Here is a 20,717-nt window from a genome sequence, read left to right as displayed (position 1 = left end):
ACTCCACTAGAATTCTCTTTCCCTCCCTTACCAAGGACACCTTTGTGCCTTCTCCTGACCAGAGGAGGAACGGTTCAAGGCCATTGTAAAGCTTCCTTGTTAGTCCCCACACTTTGGCTTCAGGGCTGGAGGGTGTGCGTTGATGACTGTTCTGTGTGACATTTGCTTCACGGTCTTTCCCATTGGGAAGCTGCATGGATGTGAGGGCAGCTTTGCAAAATCCACCCCATGGGAACATGATCCTTCGTCGTGCTTTCCTTTCCTTGAGGTGTACTCACACCCTTGTGAGCCGTGTCCTGTCCATCTTTGCTCACTTGGTGTAGGACACCCAGTGTTCCCAATTTCTGATGCAGTGGATATGTTCAGGGTTCTGACCTTCCAGGTCCTTCATTCTCATGGGAAGAAGGTGGATGGTTTCTTTTAATGCTGGATAGGTTTTGCACACCACCTGCCACGTAGACCCGACTGAAGCGAGGCCTTGATCCTGTGGCATGGATGACAGGAGACCAGACTCCGCTGCACAGACCTAGTGCACACACTTGTACAGATGCCCACCCACTCACTGTGCACACTGACCAGCCACCCACACTCGCACTGCAGAGTGAACTCATGAGAAACTGTATTAAGTGTGGAGTGGGTTAGGAGAACACATTATTGGCAGTGATACTGAATATGTGGTGCTATGCTTTGCCCTCTTCCTTGGCCCCTCTGTCTCCACTCCTGATTCCCATAATCCCTTCCTGCCCTTAGCTCCTCTTTCCCATAATCCCTCTCTCCTCAGTCCAGCACCCTCCCCCAGTAATCCTCCCTCCTTCAGTTCCCTCTGACTCGCTCTCGCTCACTCCTCCACCACCCACCACACCCCCTTCCGCCTTGCTGTCCTCTCTTCACTTTCTCTTTCCCCCTTCAGCAGGTCCTCCACCCACAAACTGCCTCTGCTCTCCTACTCCTGGAAGAGCACCCCCTCTCCCCCTTCCCCAAGCTGCTGACATTCAGCCACTCCAAGGCGTTGGATTGTAGTCCCCTTGCCGACCCCATTTTGCCCCCATGCCAGTCCTGGGAATTGCGGTATCTGAGACCTCTGGCACAATGTGAATCTCTGAGCCTCCTCCAAAAGTTGGCAGCTGGCATTTGTAGAATACTGACGGGAAGCCAGAGGAAAACAGACTGTGTTTGTATTACGTCCTGCTGATGATTCGCAGCCCTAAGCACTTGCCAACTACTGTTAACAAGTTCCTTTCCTGAAGTGTGTGCTGTTTAAGACCAGGTGATCAGCAGTGAAAAACCACCCTAACTTCAGCTGGGCTTCATTTCTGCTACCCCTTGCACGTAGAATTGTCTCCTGACTTCACTCTTCGAAGCTTTGATCAGGTTCAGTCTGTGATACTGGCTTCCTTCACCCCTTCTACTCACTCAATTCCCTGCCCTTAGACCTTCAATCAGATCACTTCTCCATCTCCCAAGTTCCAGGGAGTGTAATCCTGGTTTGTGTAATCGTTCCTCAGACCTACCTTCTCCATCTCCACACTGAGCAGCAGATCTGGATGTGTTGTCTTGAATGGTCAATGTATGGAACAGGCTAACTTGATAACGAAGACCTTTATTTCACACATGCCCATGGATGCATACAGTGAAATACATTGTTGGTGTCAAATCACTGCCTGGTGTGGGAACTGTACTTCCCTCAATCTCAGGACTCCGTAGAGAGTGGCGTGGACAGCCCAGCGCACCTGTAGATGTGAACTCCCCACTATTCAGGCCATTTACAAAGACCGGTGTGTGAAAAGGGCCTGAATGATCATTGGGGACCTGAGTTACCCTAAACCCAAACTGTTCCAGCTGCTACCATCTGGGAAATGGTACCGCAGCATAAAAGCCAGGACCAACAGGCTCCGGGACAGCTTTTTCCACCAGGCCATCACACTGATTAACTCATGCTGCTACAGTTGTACTTCTATGACTGTCCTGTTGAACATCCTGTTTATTACAAATTACTATAAATTGCGCATTGCACATTTAGACAGACACGTAACGTAAAGATTTTTACTCCTCATGTATGTGAAGGATGTAAGAAATAAAGTCAATTCAATTCAAATCAACACACTTCCGGCCCTAACATAGCGCCCACAACTCATTGATTCTAAACCCACCCATACGTCTTTGGGGTGCGGGAGGAAACTGGAGCACCTGGAGGAAACCCGTGTGGTCACGGGGAGAACGGACAAACTCCTAGCGGACGGTGGCTGGAATCGAACTCCGATCAGTGATCGCTGGCACTGAAAGGCATTTGCACTAACCGCTACGCTACTGTCCCGCCCTGCCAGGGAGAAATGAAGCTTTTCTGATCAACTCAAGCACAACTTTTACAGATGGCAGCAACTCCAGGCAAGATGTGTGATCATTAGTCATAAATATAAATCCACTGATAAATCAGAAATTTCCAGCAGTGTTAACTCATAGGCCAGAGGGAGGTTAAGCTTTCTGGGTGTCTGTTTCTGCAGCTCCTAACCCGAACAGACATTGAGATTGAACTGCTATTGGAAATAAAGCCATGACTTGATGTGAGCCTCCTTTCTGTGTTTTGCTTTCACTTCAGCTAGAACTGTGCTGTCCATCTAATTCTCTGCAGGATGGATGTTCTGGGTATTTGACAGGGAAATAACCAAGGTGCTGGTTGGAAAGTAGGGTTGTGAGGATACTGATTACATGCCTTCTTCTCCTCCGGTCACCAAACAGCATTCAAAGGCTTCACTTTCTTTTAAAAGTTCAAAGTAAATTTTGTCACCATATACAACCCTGAGATTTATTTTCTTGTGGGCATACCCAACAAATCTATAGAATAATAACTATAACAGAAGCCATGAAAGACTGCCCAACTAGGGCGTTCAAGCAGAGTGTAGCAAAGTCTATTGTAAGTGTTTGTAACCTTGTCCATTTCTTGTTCTTGCATTTTCAACTTTGGCCCCAGGGCTATCACCTCCCCTCTGCCCACAAACCGAGGTGCGGAGTCTCACCCCTAAGAGGTAGACCCAGGCCCCACCCTCCATTTGGATTCTTGTTTCCTCTCTCCTGTGAGATTGCTAAAAGAGGAGCTACTGTGTGATCTCACTTCATAATGGTGCGATCTCACGTTATAACTGTTTAACTAGTTTAAATTTCTCTATTGGTCCACACTCAACGATTCAGAAGTAGCTTGCTTGTCTCCACCATCAGATTTCTGAATGGTCCATGAACCCATGAGCATTACCTCACTATTCCTTTCTGTTTGCACTATATATTCATTTAGTAATTTTGTGTCTTTGCACTGTACGGCTGCTGCAAGCCAACAAGAATCATGCTGTATAAGACAGTGATTATCAACCTGATTCTGACTCTTCAGGAGATTTGGATGTATTGTTCAGGGGTCAGGGAAGGGACATTGGGTTTAGAATCTTGACCGGGGTCAAGGAAGGGACGTTGGTTCCAGGATCTGGGTCATGTTGCTCAATGCTCAGCACCCCCACTGAAAGTTGTGAGCTTTTGAAATAACAGAGATTTAAGTCATTGTATTGGAACCCTTGTTATAGGACGTGATTTATGACAGCCACTCGTATATCACCTCCATTGTTAGAAATGTCACCATATGACCTCCTGAGTTGTGCCTTTTCTCTTGTACTGCTGATTACCATAATCACGCCCTCATAGCTGTCAACATATTAGAAAGTTACGAAATTTGTCTGATAATTCAATATCTCCCATTGAAATCTTCCGGGCACAAAACCTCCCTAGGATTTTTACATTAACTGAACTCTTTGGCATTTTGCACCAAATTGCTTGGTGACTTAACAAGCCATACGGCCTCTCAGATGCATTAATGCCGTTTACCACAACCACATCCGTGGTGGAAAGTTCCACATTTTCACCATATTCTCTGGGTAAAGAGGTTGCTTTTGAATTCCCCACTTAATTTCTTGCTGACTGTTCTGTTTTGATTGCCTTAAGTTTCCCCACAAAATGAAACAGACTGTCTACTAAAGCTCCTCATGATTTTGAAAAGCCTTTATTGGAGTCACGTCAAGAGAGCAGTTCTGGTATTCGTCTTATAAATCAGTTCTTGGACGTAATCCTTTTTGCAGTCAGGAATTCAGAATAGTACGCACTCCTCAAAGTGTGATGTAACCACTGTGTGGGCTGTTCGAGTAGCCATTTCTCTCCGGGGAGTAGGGAAAGTACCTTCAGAGCCAGGATAATACTACGAGAGTCTTGTTGGGCAAACCTCAGTGTCTAACCATGTCCAACATGCAACATCAGCTTCCAAAACAGTGTGTCCTATTCTGAAAATATTAGTTCCCAAGCCTTCTACTAGCACTGTAAAATCTGAGTGGCATAATCTGCTCATTACTTGTAGAGAAGTTGGGGACATTTGAAACAACTCAGACCGTTCTGCCCAGGATTGGAGATACATGACGTTTACTACACGTTTTTGCCTTTGACATTTCCGTTAGGTTATTTGGAATAGTTAACCGCCCACAGGAACTGAGCAAAGCCTCACAGCTCTCTCTCTGTGTTCTTGTCCTTTAAAAGCAAGCGTGGGTCTATTCTAGCAAATCTCAGCCATAGGACACATTCAGCCATCGGACACATTCAGCCATCATCTAGAATGCTTCTCCCCCTTGGCTAAGAGTCCTTCCATTCTCCTTGCTTTGTGTCAGCTTCAAAGACCTACCTTGGGAACCTAAGTGCTGAAACTACCGCATAGCAATCACATTACACGTAAGCCCTAATCTCTGATCTTCTCCAAGCCATTTGTAACAGTCTCCAGTTCAGTCTCTGATGAATTTCTGTTCAGTTTGTTTGTGTCGACTTACTCTTCTTAGCTTTCCCCCCAGTTCCCTTGGTTCAGACTTGTTACATTCGTTATGTCACTGCTGCCCACATTCACTTCCACCATTCTGTCCCCCTCTGGAAAAGTAACAGACCGAGCTCCAGCAGCACGGCTTAGAGCCAGGGAAGTCCAGGAAGTCAGGAGGGTGTTTTCCTTTCAAGCGGGATTTGGGTTCTGGTATTACTGGCGATGGAAAGGCAGCTGTAAATAGGGCTGTGTGGACAGTAGGTACATTCCTTTGGTGAAGTCTGGAGATAAGGGAAGAAGACAAGTGGGAGATGCGTAGAGAAGGTGGATGTTGAGACTGAAAGAATTGTTTGGTGGATGGATGTACAGCAGTTACAAAGTGTTTGTGGGATGGTACGTTGGGCAGTAAGGGGGAAGGGTAGGGCATTGTCTGATGGGTGACAGGGCTTGAGAAGTACCACATAGGGAAGTAGGACAGTGAGGAGAGGTGGGTCGAGCAGCGGAGAACTGTTTGTAGAGTGCCGTATAGGGCAGTGGGGCACGGTTTGGTCGTTGCTAAGTAGGACAATAGGGCAGTGTTTAATGGATGTTACGTCAGTGAAGGGGTGGGGGGAGACAGTGCTTGAGGTGTGGTACGTAGATGGGACTCTGTTTTCGTAGTGCTGTAGACAGGGTTTAGAGGTGGTATGTTGTGTGGTAACATTTGATAGGTGGGTTAAGCAACAATTTTTTTACCATAATAACAAATATTTTTCAGTGCTTCTCACCCCTAGGTCTCATTGTTATCCGTTAAACTCACCAGGATTGCTTTTCACCACCATTAACCACTTTTTAATCCGAAAAGCGAAATCACGGAAAGCGAAATAAGTTTACACCTGCATTCCGTGGAGGCAAACAGGGTTGGAGGGTGAGGCCTCAGCAGGGTGTCTTTTGATCTCTCATGGTGCCGCGAGGGTAGCATCGGAACTGATCCAAAGTGATTGTAGGGTAGAAAGCTGTCAACCCGAACTGCCCAACAATTCCTGCAGGTGCCGGGGAGCTGAGCTGGGAGGTGCACACGTGTAAAACCAGGAGGGATTAACAGTAATGTTCTCAGTGCTTTCTGAATGGTCATGTGGCTAAACTGTCAGATGGATCACAGAGTCCTGTTGATGGAAATTAATGCATACGAACAGGAAGTCTTACAATCACATTGTGCCTTTCATAACCTTGGGGAATTGAGGAACTTTTGATATTTGTTAACAATTGTAGTTAGGACAATTCAGCAAATAGTCAACTCACAACAGGGAAACATGTCCCACACACACTGACCCTCACTGGGGGACGGGTCCCACACACACTGACCCTCACTGGGGGAGGGGTCCCACACACATTGACCCTCACTGGCAGACAGGCCCCACACACATTGACCCTCACTGGGGGACGGGTCCCACACACATTGACCCTCACTGGGGGAGGGGTCCCACACACATTGACCCTCACTGGGGGACGGGTCCCACACACACTGACCCTCACTGGGAGATGGGTTCCACACACACTGACCCTCACTGGGAGACGGGTCCCAAACACACTGACCCTCACTGGGGGATGGGTTCCACACACACTGACCCTCACTGGAAGACAGTTCCACACACACTGACCCTCACTGGGGGACGGGTCCCACACACACTGACCCTCACTGGGGGACAGATCCCACACACACACTGACCCTCACTGGGGGACGGATCCCACACACACTGACCCTCACTGGGAGACGGGTCCCAAACACACTGACCCTCACTGGGGACGGGTCCCACACACACACACTGACCCTCACTGAGGGATGGATCCCACACACACTGACCCTCACTGGGGGACGGGTCCCACACACACTGATCCTCACTGGGGAACGGATCCCACACACGCTGACCCTCACTGGGAGACGGGTCCCACACACTGACCCTCACTGGGGGACGGGTCCCACACACACTGATCCTCACTGGGGAACGGATCCCACACACGCTGACCCTCACTGGGAGACGGGTCCCACACACTGACCCTCACTGGGGCATGAATTACACAGACATTGACCATCAGTGACCTCTGAGACTGACGATATGATTCCTCAGTCCGTTCTGAGTTTGCTGCTGTGAGAATTACAGTGGGTGTGAAAGGCATTTTGCACATGACTAGGGCATTGTGGGAAAGAGCTAATTTTGTGGGAATTCACTGCAAATCACTTTAATTTTCTTTTATTTTGCAACTTTTACTTGACAAGTTGCACTGAAGTCGAATCTTTAACTTAGTAAAACATCCCATAGCCTAGCAGACGTCTCACAAGAAAGAAAATAGTAATGGACTGTGAACCAAAGTGAGGATATTCGGACAACTCACCTAGTGCTCTCATGTAGTATCTTAAAGTGCCTAAAATCCAACTCACCAAACCTTCCCCCTGCTCATAATAATTTCCTTGTGAGCAGAACTTTGAGTCTTTGAAATGTCGTAAGCAGTACAGTGATGTAATCTATTTTGAAAGTGATATCAAATCCCCGGCTCTGTGTACCGGGCCAGGAACATTATACTGTATTTGAGTGGAGCAAAAGACCTGGGCAGTACTGGAGTTTCACAGACACATGAAGTGGGCTATTGGCAGAGCCGTCTCAGTCAGCCGGATGTCTGCTTGCCTTGAAGGAGTAAGTTTGGGAGACAAATAAGCTCCATGAAACTGACACTATTGCCTCAAAGCACCTGCATTTTCCAACATGTTTGTTCCACTTTCAAAGTCAGTGGTGGAGCCGAGCTTTCAGTGTGGGTGCAGCTGTAGTTTACAGACAGGTGTTGTGCGGGTTGTGAGACTTCTGGGGGCTGTGATGTAGAGGATATGTCCAGGAACTAACATAAGAGCACACATGGTTTGTACAGCATTACCCGTCCCCCAGCGAGAGTCAGTGTTTGTGGAAATGCTTTGTACTCTGCACGTAACAGGAGCTGCCATCAGCATATAGTTTCACACCATACTGGAGTAAGTTTTTACTTAATTTGTGGTTTCTTTATTGTGAATTCAGACCTGGTTAGTAAGTATTATCAGGAAGATCGCAGGCTTTTTTCCTTGGCACTTTTGAACTCCTTGATCTCAGATTGGCTGGAAGATAAATGCAGTTTAAGTGGGCACACCTGCGCATGGGGATACAGCTGGAAAGAAAAACGAAGGGTTGAGGCTCTAAAATAAGTCAGTGGACTTGAGAAAATTCTGCATACCAACCAGAATGAGTGTTTGATTACTCTATCACAGAGCCAACCCATCAACTGGTGGTGTGGATTAATTATTGTGGACTCTCCCGTCAGATAAAACTATTTACAAGGCTAAACCACTGTGATGAAGTGCATTGAGAGGATGGGGATGAAACATACCAACTCCAGCCTAGGAAGTGACTTGGATCCATTTCTGCTTGCCGACTGGCACAACAGGTCGACAGCAGGTGCCACCCCATTGGCTCTTCGCTCAGCCCTGGAAGATCTGGACAGTGAAGATGTATACCTCAGCATGCTCCTCATTGATTACAGCTAAACGTTCAATACGAATAGTCATAGTCATACTTTATTGATCCCGGGGGAAATTGATTTTCGTTACAGTTGCACCATAAATAATAAATAGTAATAGAACCATAAATAGTTAAGTAGTAATATGTAAATTATGCCAGTAAATTATGAAATAAGTCCAGGACCAGCCTATTGGCACAGGGTGTCTGACCCTCCAAGGGAGGAGTTGTAAAGTTTGATGGCCACAGGCAGGAATGACTTCCTATGACGCTCTGTGTTGCATCTTGGAGGAATGAGTCTCTGGCTGAATGTACTCCTGTGCCCACCCAGTACATTATGTAGTGGATGGGAGACATTGACCAAGATGGCATGCAACTTAGACAGCATCCTCTTTTCAGACACCACCGTGAGAGAGTCCAGTTCCATCCCCACAACATCATTGGCCTTACAAATACTATCATCCCCTCAAAACGAATCAATAAGCTTCAAGGCCTGGGCCTCGAAACCCTCTTGCACAACTGGATCCTTGATTTCCTCACTTTCAGACCCCAGTCAGTTCAGATTGGCAACTACTTCCTTCGTGTTCTGAAGGAAGTAGCTGTGGAGATTGCAGAGGCATTAGCGATGACCTTTCAAAAGTCAATAGATTCTGGCATGGTTCCGGAGGACTGGAAGATTGCAAATGTCACTCCGCTATTTAAGAAGGGGGCAAGGAAGCAAAAAGGAAATTATAGACCTGTTAGCTTGACATCGGTGGTTGGGAAGTTGTTGGAGTCGATTGTCAAGGATGAGGTTACAGAGAACCTGGAGGCATATGACAAGATAGGCAGAACTCAGCATGGTTTCCTTAAAGGAAAATCCTGCTTGACAAACCTATTGCAATTTTTTTGAGGAAGTTACCAGTAGGCTAGACAAGGGAGATGCAGTGGATGTTGTATATTTGGATTTTCAGAAGGGCTTTGATGAGGTGCCACACATGAGGCTGCTTAACAAGATAAGAGCCCATGGAATTACGGGAAAGTTACATACATGGATAGAGCGTTGCCTGATTGGCAGGAAACAGAGTGGGAATAAAGGGATCCTATTCTGGTTGGCTGCCGGTTACCAGTGGTGTTCCACAGGGGTCCGTGTTGGGGCCGCTTCTTTTCACATTGTACATCAACGATTTGGATTATGGAATAGATGGCTTTGTGGCTAAGTTTGCTGATGATACTAAGATAGGTGGAGGGGCCGGTAGTGCTGAGGAAACAGAGAGTCTGCAGAGAGACTTGGATAGATTGAGAGAATGGACAAAGAAGTGGCAAATGAAATACAGTGTTGGAAAGTGTATGGTTATGCACTTTGACAAAAGAAATAAACGGGCAGACTATTATTTAAATGGGGAGAGAATTCAAAGTTCTGAGATGCAACGGGACTTGGGAGTCCTCGTGCAGGATACCCTTAAGGTTAACCTCCAGGTTGAGTCAGTGGTGAAGAAGGCGAATGCAATATTGGCATTCATTTCTAGAGGAATAGAGTATAGGAGCAAGGATGTGATGTTGAAGCTATATAAGGCACTGGTAAGACCTCACTTGGAGTACTGTGGGCAGTTTTGGTCTTCTTATTTAAGAAAGGATGTGCTAACGTTGGAGAGGGTTCAGAGAAGGTTCACTAGAATGATTCCAGGAATGAGAGGGTTAACATATGAGGAACGTTTGTCTGCTCTTGGACTGTATTCCTTGGAGTTTAGAAGAACGAGGGGGGACCTCATAGAAACACTTCAAATATTGAAAGGCATGGACTGAGTGGATGTGGCAAAATTGTTTCCCATGCTGGGGGAGTCTAGTACGAAAGGGCATGACTTAAGGATTGAAGGGCGCCCATTCAGAATAGAGATGCGAAGAAATTTGGTTAACCTCCAGGTTGAGTCAGTGGTGAAGAAGGCGAATGCAATGTTGGCATTCATTTCTAGAGGAATAGAGTATAGGAGCAAGGATGTGATGTTGAAGCTATATAAGGCACTGGTAAGACCTCACTTGGAGTACTGTGGGCCGTTTTGGTCTTCTTATTTAAGAAAGGATGTGCTAACGTTGGAGAGGGTTCAGAGAAGATTCACTAGAATGATTCCAGGAATGAGAGGGTTAACATATGAGGAACGTTTGTCTGCTCTTGGACTGTATTCCTTGGAGTTTAGAAGAACGAGGGGGGACCTCATAGAAACACTTCGAATATTGAAAGGCATGGACTGAGTGGATGTGGCAAAATTGTTTCCCATGCTGGGGGAGTCTAGTACGAGAGAGCATGACTTAAGGATTGAAGGGCGCCCATTCAGAATAGAGATGCGAAGAAATTTTTTTAGCTAGAGGTGGTGAATCTATGGAATTTGTTGCCACAGGTGGCAGTGGAGGCCAAGTCATTGGGTGTATTTAAGGCAGAGATTGATAGGTATCTGAGTAGCCAGGGCATCAAAGGTTATGGTGAGAAGGTGGAGGAGTGGGACTAAATGGGAGAATGGATCAGCTCATGAGCAGACTCGATGGGCTGAATGACCGACTTCTGCTCCTTTGTCTTATGGTCTTATGGTCTAACATCTCCTCCACAATCTACCTCACCACAAGGCTGTGTGATTAGTCCCCTGCTCTACTCACTTGATACTTATGACTGTGAGGCTAAGCACAGCTCCAATGCTGTATTTAACTATGCTGATAACACCACTGTCGTTAGCCAAATCAAACATGGTGTTTAATCAGCAAATAGGAGGGAGATTGAAAATCTGGCTCAGTGGTGCCACAACAACAACCTCTCATTCAACATCAGCAAGACCAAGGAGCTGATTATTGAGTTCAGGAGGAGGAAATCGGAGGTCCATAAGACAGTCCTCATTGGGGGAATCAGATGTGCAGAGAGTCAGCAGTTTTTAAATTCCTCGGTGTTATCATTTTATTCTGGGTCCAGCATGTAAGCGTCATTACGCAGAAAGCATGACAGCACCTCTACTTTCTTTGAAGTTTGCAAAGAATCAGCATGTCAATGCCCTTGTATGGAAAAGTCTCCAAAAAATAATAAATATGACCCAGTCCATCCCGGGTAAAGCTTTCCCCACCATTGAACACATCTACAGGGTGCCCCCTTGCAGGAAGCAGCATCCATCAAAAAGAGTTCTCACCATGCAGACCATGCTGTGGCCAAGAAGGTACAGGAGCCTCAGGACCCACGCCACCTGATTTGGGAATGATTATTACCCCTTAATCATCAGACTCTAGAACCAGAACAGATAACTTCACCGTTTCGTCGAGCACCTCCGCTCCGTCCGCCAGAACAGACAGGATCTCCCGGTAGCCACCCACTGCAACTCTGCTTCCCATTCCCATTCAGATATGTCCATACATGGCCTTCTTTACTGCCACGATGAGGCTAAACTCAGGTTGGAGGAGCAACACCTCGTATACCGTCTAGGTAGTCTCCAGCCCCTTGGTATGAACATAGGATTCTCCAGCTTCCGGTAATTCCCTCCCCCTCCCTTCCTCTATCCCTATTTCACTCTGCCCTCTCCCCCAGCTGCCTATCACCTTCCTCATGGTTCCGCCTCCTTCTACTACCCATTGTTTTCCTGCCTATCACCTCCCTGCTTCCCCTCCCCCACCCCTTTGTCTTTCAAATTACTGGTTTTTCAACTAAACCTACCAGCCTTCTCCTTCCCACCCTCCCCCACCTTCTTTATAGGGCCTCTGTCCCTTCCCCCTACCGTCCTGATGAAGGGTTCCGGCCCAAAACGTCAACTCATCATTTCCACGGATGCTGTCCAACCTGCTGAGTCCCTCCAGCGTGTTGTGAGTGTTGCTTTCACCCAACCTATGTTCCCACAACCTATGGACTCTATCTCATATTCTTGATATTTATTGCCCATTTATTAATTATTATTATTTTCTCTTTTTTTTTGTATTTGCGCGGTCTGTTGTTTTGCCAGATTGGCTGATTGTCTTAGGTACAGTCTTTCATTGATTCTGTTGTGTTTCTTGGATTTACTATGATTGCCCACAAGAAAATGAATCTCAGAGCTGTACTTTGTGATGCATACTGTATGTAATTTGATGATAAATTTACTTTGAATTTTGAAATATTCTCAAGGGATCTTGAATGAGCAAAGATACATTACAGTTGCCATAGCGCCCTGGTTAGGCCCCCAGGAGTGCTGATGGAAATATAGACTCAGTGGCCACTTTATTAAGTACACCTGTACACCTGCTCATTAATGCATGCATCTAATCAGCCAATCATGTAGCAGCAACTCAACACATGAAAGCATGCAGACATGGCCAGGAGGTTCAGCTGTTGTTCAAACCAAATATCAGAATGGGGAAGAAGTGTGATCTAAGTGATTTTGACCGTGGAATGACTCTTGGTGCCAGACATAGAGGTTTGAGTGTCTCAGAAACTGCTAATCTCCAGGGATTTTCATGCACAATAGTCCCCAGAGTTTACGGAGAATGGTGCAAGAAACAAAATAAAATATCCAGTGAACAGCAGTTCTGTGAGTGAAAAGGCCTTGTTACTGAGAGAGGTCAGAGGAAAATGGCCCAAGAGGTTACAGCTGAGAGGACGGCGACATTAACCCAAATAACCACATGTTACAGCAGTGGGATGCAGAAAAGCATCTCTGAACACACGATATGCCAAACCTGGAAGTGATGGGCTACAGCAGCAGAAGATTACACCGGATTCCACTCCTGTGGCCACTGAGTGTAAAAAGAAAAAGGAAGTTTGCATTTCTAGAGCGCATGGTCTCAAGATGTTCCAAAAGAATTTTGAAATGGAGTCACATGAACATAGGAAAGGCTGGCCTTGGAGATGTAGGTACACATATTGCAGTTAAATTCGGAGGACAGTTAGAACAATCCAAAATCTGTGAGAGACACTGATGCTGGAATCTGAGCAAAAAAACACGGACTGCTGGACAAGCACAGAGGGTCAGGTGGCATCTATGGAGGGAGATAGTCAATGTTTGAGACTGACATCCTCCAGTCCAGATGAAGGGTCTCAACCTGAAATGTCGACTGTCCGTATCCCTCCTCTGAGCCAATGGGTCCCTCTAGCAGTTGTTTTGTCTGAAGAGGCCAGGGTTGTGTTCCCTTGAGTTTAGAAGGTTATGTGGTTTAAGTGTGATAGTATTTAAAAGTATTTCAGAACTTGAAATCAGTGTTTCCTCCTTAGATGGAACAATATGGACCTGAAGAAACTGATTTTCTTATTGGCGGGGTATTGCATAAATAAGTAAGATAAGTTTCCACAAGTAGGTGGATTGGTAACAAGAAGATGCAGAATTAAGACAATTCCTAAACAAACCAGGTGGAAGAAGAAACTTTATGATTAGGAATGCACTGTGTGAAAGGGTGAATTGAACAGGGCTAACGGGAAGCCTAGTAGGGTGAGATTTGCAGAGCTCTTTCAATGAGTTAGGACAATCACAGTGGACCAAAGGGCCTCAGTCAACATTGGGAGCTTCACTGATTCTGGCTTCTACCAGGACGGTTGTTAAATGATATTTCTGAGTAAGTTTTTTACATGTGTATGTTCTCTTTAAACAGTTAGTCTGTTGGTGAATTAGAAACTGTGTAAATCTAATTTAAAGATTTAACCAAAGGAGGGAGGAATGGGTTCCCAGAAAGCCTGGGGTGAATTGAATTCTAATCATCTTCTCTTCTTTCAACAGTGGAGCCAGTGGACATCCTGAAGATACTAGAACTTCACACTTTACCTGATGGAATACAGAAAATAACAGGGCTTTGTCCCAACAGAAAATTGACCAGAACTGCAGATGTTGCCTATAAGGTCACGAAATTGGCCCAGCTCAGTGCACCAACTAAACAGTTATACCCAGGTAAGACCAGTTCTGTCTGTCTGACAACTTTTCTGAGGTAAAAATGTTTCGCTTAAGTTTTGTTCTGGGTCTCTGGGTCTATAACAAAGACTTCAAGTCCATTTCTAGACCAATGTGTCAAGGAGCCAACTGGGTTATACCTATTTTACAACTAATATTGTGTGTTGAAATAGGGTTAGTTAGTAACCTGAAGGATCCTCTGGGGAAGAGTGATCATATGGTTAATGGAGAGAAAATAGAAATAAATTGGAGACTAATTATAGAGTGTTCAAGTTTGCTAATTATACGTGGATGTGTGAGGTGGTAAGCTCTGAGCCATAACCGGGGCCTACACCAGTGAAGGATGTGAGGAGTAGCACTGGACATATTGAAGAATTAGGTACCTTCCAGATGAAGGTATGCAGCTCCAGTGAAAGGTGGTAGGCAGCGGAGTGTTCGAACAGGGATCAGATCAGACCCCTGCAGTCCTGTCAGCTGATGAAACAACTTTCTGTGGGAGGATCCTCCACGAACAAACTCATCTTCTACAGTGGCAGAACCAAACGTACGAGTTCAGAAGAAAACCAAGGCCGTGCAACTACCTTCAGGCAGAACTGTGAAGTATCTCACTGCCCTGCTGAGATCATAGCAGCCAATCTTCATTTTACTGTGCTCATTGTACATGCACGAGGCAGCAACTCTGTGCTGATGCAGAGGTGACTAGCTTAATATTGGAGCTGGTCAGAGAGGTTCAGTGTTATGATATGGAGCTCTGATCTAGAAAATTAACGATAGGGAAAATATAGCAGGTCGGATACCTGCCATCTGCTAGCTGAGAGGTGCTAACCAATGGGAATCATGATCGAAAATTCCACTCATTCTTGCTGCTGCCAAGAAATGGCAATGTTTTCGTGAAGATTTGTTGCAGTGTGTAGGGCAGAGATCTGAGGTTGGAGGATAGAGCTACAGTGCTGTGCAAAAGTGTTAGGCACATACAGTATATACAGCGCGCGTGCCTAAGACCTTGCGCGGTACTGTGTATGTCAAGGTGGAGTGGAGAGCAAGTTTGTAAATCTGGCAGGAGCTAAGGGTGTTAGGAATGACAGGAGTGGAGTGCCATGGGAGGGGTGTGGGACAGGAGGCAGGGAAGACGTGCTGGGACGATGGGGTGGAGGCACGGGTGCAGACACACCCAGCCCTGAGACACCAGACAAGGTCATTTGATTCCAAACAATTGGTTATCATATAATATCCATCTGGTGCTTTCTGCTCCCTTCTCTCTCCCTTCCCCTTTTCCCAACCGTGATTCTCCTCTCCCTGTCCCCCCTCGCACTCCCAGTCCACAATAAAGATCCACATCTTTATCAACACTCACATATGTCATGAAATTAGTTTTTTTTTCGAGGTAGCAATACAGTGGAATACATAAAATTACTACAGTACTGTGCAAAAGTCCTAGGCAGCATAGCTATGTATATGTGGTAAGACTTTTGCATGGTAGAGTTATTTCCTGTATTACACATTTCCAGCGGTGTAAAGAATTTGTCTTATTTGAATTCACTGCTCCAATAATCTATACTATCGGGGTTTAAACCAGTCAGCAAATGCAACTGGGGCTACTTGGGTCCTGCACTTCGAACCAGAGGATAGAATCTACAAATGTAAAGGATGAGGAAGTTCACTCACATTATTTCAGTGACATTATTCTTCGAACTGATCTATTCAACAAATCAAGCTAAGAATATAAAATTTTATTTCAATTGTTGCTCTTGTCTCTTTTGGACAAATGGGTTGCATTTGTTTTTCAACATCCAGAATACTGTCCCGGTCCATTTGTAGCCCGTACATGAAAATGAACTGATTGTTCCCTGCAAAACAGCTTGGAGAACTTTCCATCCAAGTTTGCTGATGGCAGCAAGTTAAACGTTACAGTCAGTGGTGCAGAGGAAAACATACTTCAAAGGGGAATACACTGGGCAAGTGTGACAAATGGAATTCAGAGCACAAGAGTGTTAAGATTAAGATTAAGATCAAAATTTATTTATTTCGAAGGAATTTAGTGCAAAATACGGAAGTGCAATGAAACCATGTACCTATATACTTGAGGAGCAGGAGTTGTAGAGTCTTACAGGCACAGGGAGAAAGAATCTCCTGTGGCGTTCAGTGACGCACTCCCATTGAGTCAGTCTGTTGCTGAAGTGTCTGCTCTTTTTGTCCCGTATGTCATGGAGGGAGTGAGAGGGATTGCCCGTAATACTCGGTAGCTTCTGCAGCATCCTCCTCTCAGACACAACCACAACAGAATGGAGCCAGCCTTCTTGACGAGCTTTATCAAAAGTCCCACATTGGACCTAGAAAGTTATGTACAAGGTTTTTCTCCCCCTAAATGTTAAGAAGGTAGAAGCTGTGGAGTTGTAGAGGGTGAAATCATTAAAAAAAACCTAAGGGAATGTCGGCTTTTCTTTCAATATTTTCCAAAATCGAAAGCTTTGGAAGTTGTGTTGCAGCAGTAATTAGACCTGTCGTGGAATAGTGATGCTTTAGAAAAGGAAAGAGAAATTATCCTCGGAGTAGGTTTATCAGTGGTGCTGGAAGTAGAATGTTAAAATATGAGGACTGCTTGAACAGAGTTGCATTACTTTGAGTGGAAGATTAAAGAGTAAGCTAACTGTGGTGGTTGGTGTGACTGTAGGGAGAGAAACTCTTTCTTCCAGTGATGGTTCAGAGCAAGGGAGCATAACCCTAGAATTAGGACATGGCTGCCCAGATATATTGAAGGAAGCGCCTCTTCACTCTGACAAAAGTGGAAATCTTGGACTCACAGTCAACAAAAAGCTGTCAAGGCTGGAGGTCATTTGACAATTCCAAAGCAGTAGTTGATATCTTTTTGTTGGACAAGTGTACTGAGGGATCTAACACAGTTGGCTCGACCAAGTTCAGGCATTGGCCAACCATGATCTTTCTGAATAACAGAGCATGTTTGAGAGTGTGGTTAGCTTACTTCTGTTCCCATGGTGTTCTTGGTCTGAATTCAGTCTGCCAGCTTTTGGAAGCAGGCATGTGTTTGTATAAGGGGACAAAAGAATGTTAAGAGGGAAAAACACGGAGAATAGTTGAAGGCAAAGCTCACAAGCCACAATGGATGGAATAGCTCCAAATGTGTTAGGGCTTCAAATGCTCACTCCCCAGTAGTCATCAGGGACTCACAAAAAAGGCTGATGTCTCAGAGTTTATCTGGCCTTCAGGTCCGTGCCTTGACCTAGTAGGTAACTTTCTGCTGCCTTTGAGATGTGTTCAAAAATGGTGGTCAACCGATGAACTGAGTAAGGGATTTAGGATGATTGCAAGGGCCGAGAAATGAAATGGTGTTTGACCACTAGCCAGGACTAACCTCCCATGACACAATGCAAGCAGCCTGGGAAAAGCTGCTCAAGCCATTAACTCTTCACAAGTCAAAAAAAATACAGTCTAGACTGTGGTTAACCAAGATATCTGACACAAAAGGACAACAATTAAAAGAGTGAGAAATCTGCAAGGTTTCATAATGTAAGCATCTACCAAAGGATCGAGGGTACAGCATCTCCACTCTCCCTTCATTAGTGAAGTGCAGACTCTCAGTGACACAATGGCTTTAACATTTCCTCATTGTATGTGGAGTAGCTTAATTTCTGGAAATGGGAAATTCAGGAAATTGGCCTACACTCATCACACTTATCACTGGACATCGTCTAGTCCATCATGATTTGGCGGGATTTCTTTCATATCAGTCCAAATCTATTCCACTGCTCCACTCTTCCCCATTTCCTCTTTCCTCCACATCTTCCTGGGATAATGAGGGCAGGAGGAAGTCAGGATGAGATGGAAAGTAGAATGGGGAAGGCTGGACAGGAGTATGCACAAATAATAAAGGCAGGAATGAGCTATCCAGCAGCAGATCACCAGGGTTAAAGGAGGAAAGGGTGACGTGTGGCTCTGACATTTAATAGTCTTCAAGATGAGGTGGGGTGTGGACCAGAATCCAGTGTATAAGGAATCAGTGGCGAGGGTGGGTGGGGGTGGAATTGGTTCACAGGGAACTGAAGACAGTGGCTTTGGATTTCCAGTATTAGTTTGCACAGAATTCCTGCTCATCCTGAGCAGAATATTGATTAGACAGGCAAAGGAGTCCTGATTAATATTCCTCACCGAGCAGCAACGGCACTGTCAGAGGGACAGTACTGAGGAAGTGTCACATTGTCAGAGGGACAGTACTGAGGGACTGACACACTGTCAGAGGGACAGTACTGAGGGAGTGTCGCACTGTCAGAGGGACAGTACTGAGGGAGTGTCGCACTGTCAGAGGGACAGTATTGAGGGAGTGTCGCACTGTCAGAGGGACAGTACTGAGGGTGTGTCACACTGTCAGACGGACAGTACTGATGGAGTGTCATGCTGTCAGAGGGACGGTACTGAGGGTGTGCCAAACTGTCAGAGGGACAGTACTCAGAGAGCGTCAAACTCTCAGAGCGACAGTACTGAGGCAGTGTCACACTGTCAGAGGGCAGTCCTCAGGGAGTGTCACACTGTCAGATGGGCAGTACTGAGAGATCGTCAAACTGTCAGAGGGATATTACTGAGGGAGTGACACACTGTCAGAGAGACAGTATTGAGGGAGTGTCTCACTGTCCGAGGGACAGTATTGAGGGAGTGCCACTCTGTCAGAGGGACTGTACGGAGGGAGTATCTCACTGACAGAGGGATGGTACTCAGGGAGTGTTGCACTGTCAGAAAGAGAGTACTGAGGGAGTGTCACACTGTCAGAGGGACATTACTGAGGAAGTGACACACCGTCAGCGGGACAGTACTGAGCGGCTATCACACTGTCAGAGGGACAGTACTGAGGGAGTGTCACACTGTCAGAGGGACAGTATTGAGGGAGTGACACACTATCAGAGGGACAGTACTGAGGGAGTGTCACACTGTCAGAGGGACGGTATTGAGGGAGTATCACACTGTGAGAGGGACAGTATTGAGGGAGTGTCACACTGTCAAAGAGACGGTACTGAAGGAGTGTAACACTGTCAGATAGACAGTACTGAGGGACTGTCATACTGTCAGATGGAGAGGACTGAGGGAGTGTCGCACTGTCAGAGGGACAGTACTGAGGGACTGTCACTTTATCAGAGGGACGGTACTGACGGTGTGTCGCACTGTCAGAGGGACAGTACTGAGGGGTTCTTGCACTGTCAGAGGGACTGTACTGAGGGTGTGTCTCACTGTCAGAGGGACAGTACTGAGTGATTGTCTCACTGTCAGAGGGACGGTATTGAGGGAGTGTAACACTGTCAGAGGGACAGTACTGAGGGACTGTCATACTGTCAGAGGGAGAGGACTGAGAGAGTGACATACTGTCAGAGGGACAGTACTGAGGGACTGTCATACTGTCAGAGGTAAAGTACTGTGGGAGTGTCACACTGTCAGAGGGACAGTACTGAGGGGTTCTTGCACTGTCAGAGGGGCAGTACTGAGGGAGTCTCGCACTGTCAGAGGGACGGTACTGAGTGTGTGTCTCACTGTCAGAGGGACAGTACCAAGGGAGTGTGTCACTGTCAGACTGACAGCACCGAGGGAGTGTCTCACTGTCAGAGGTACGGTACCGAGGGAGTGTCTCACTGTCAGAGGGATGGTACTGAGGGAGTGTCACACGGTCAGAGGCACATTAGTGAGGGGCTGTTGCAGTCAGAGGGACAGTGCTGAGGGTTTGCTGGACTGTAGGAGTGACTGCCCTGAGTGAGTGCCACACTGTCGGAGGAACTGTCGTGATGGAGTGTCACACTGTCAGAGGGACTGTACCGAAGGAGTGACACACTGTCAGAGGGACGGTATCGAGGGAGTGTCACACTGTCAGAGGGATGGTACTGAGGGTGTGTCAGACTGTCAAACGGACGGTACTGAGGGAGTGTCGCACTGTCAGAGGGACGGTACTGAGGGAGTGTCAGACGGTCAGAGGAACATTACTGGGGGAGTATTACTCTGTCAGAGGGACAGTACTGAGGGTGTGTCACACTGTCAGAGGGACAGTATTAAGGGAGTGTCACACTGTCAGAGGGACGGTACTGAGGGAGTGTCACACTGTCAGATGGACATTACTGGGGGAGTGTCACATTGTCAGAGGGACTGTACTGAGGGAGTATCACTCTGTCAGAGGGACAGTACTGAAGGTGTGTCACACTGTAAGAGGGACGGTATTAAGGGAGTGTCACACTGTCAGAGCGGTACTGAGTGAGTGTCAGACTGTCAGAGGGACAGTACTGTGAGAGCGTCAAACTGTCAGAAGGATAGTACCGAGGCAGTGACACACTGTCAGAGGGACAATATTTTGGGAGTGTCCCTCTGACAGTGTGTCACTCCCTCGGTACGGTCCCTTTCACAATGTGATACTCCCTCAATACCCTCAGTCTGACAGTGTGTCACTCCCTCAATACAGTCCCTCTGACCGTGAGACACTCCCTTGGTACCATCCCTCTGACAGTGAGACACTCGCTCGGCCCT

General features: G+C 46.5%; 1 protein-coding gene across 2 annotated transcripts in view; it reads left to right on the top strand.

Annotated features, from left to right (window-relative positions):
• The window catches only part of col5a1 (procollagen, type V, alpha 1), a 325,186-nt gene that overhangs the window by 26,889 nt on the left and 277,580 nt on the right, over nt 1-20,717 (top strand). For both annotated transcript variants that reach the window (XM_063073758.1, XM_063073757.1), the window contains exon 2: nt 14,040-14,207. In XM_063073758.1, coding sequence (XP_062929828.1) covers nt 14,040-14,207 — 168 coding nt within the window. The remainder of the gene's footprint in view (nt 1-14,039; nt 14,208-20,717) is intronic.

This window comes from Mobula hypostoma, chromosome 21 (genome assembly GCF_963921235.1).
Source record: "Mobula hypostoma chromosome 21, sMobHyp1.1, whole genome shotgun sequence".
NCBI classification, from domain to species: Eukaryota; Metazoa; Chordata; class Chondrichthyes; order Myliobatiformes; family Myliobatidae; genus Mobula; species Mobula hypostoma.
Note: the sequence above shows the minus strand (reverse complement) of the source record. Positions and strands in the feature narration are given on the sequence as shown.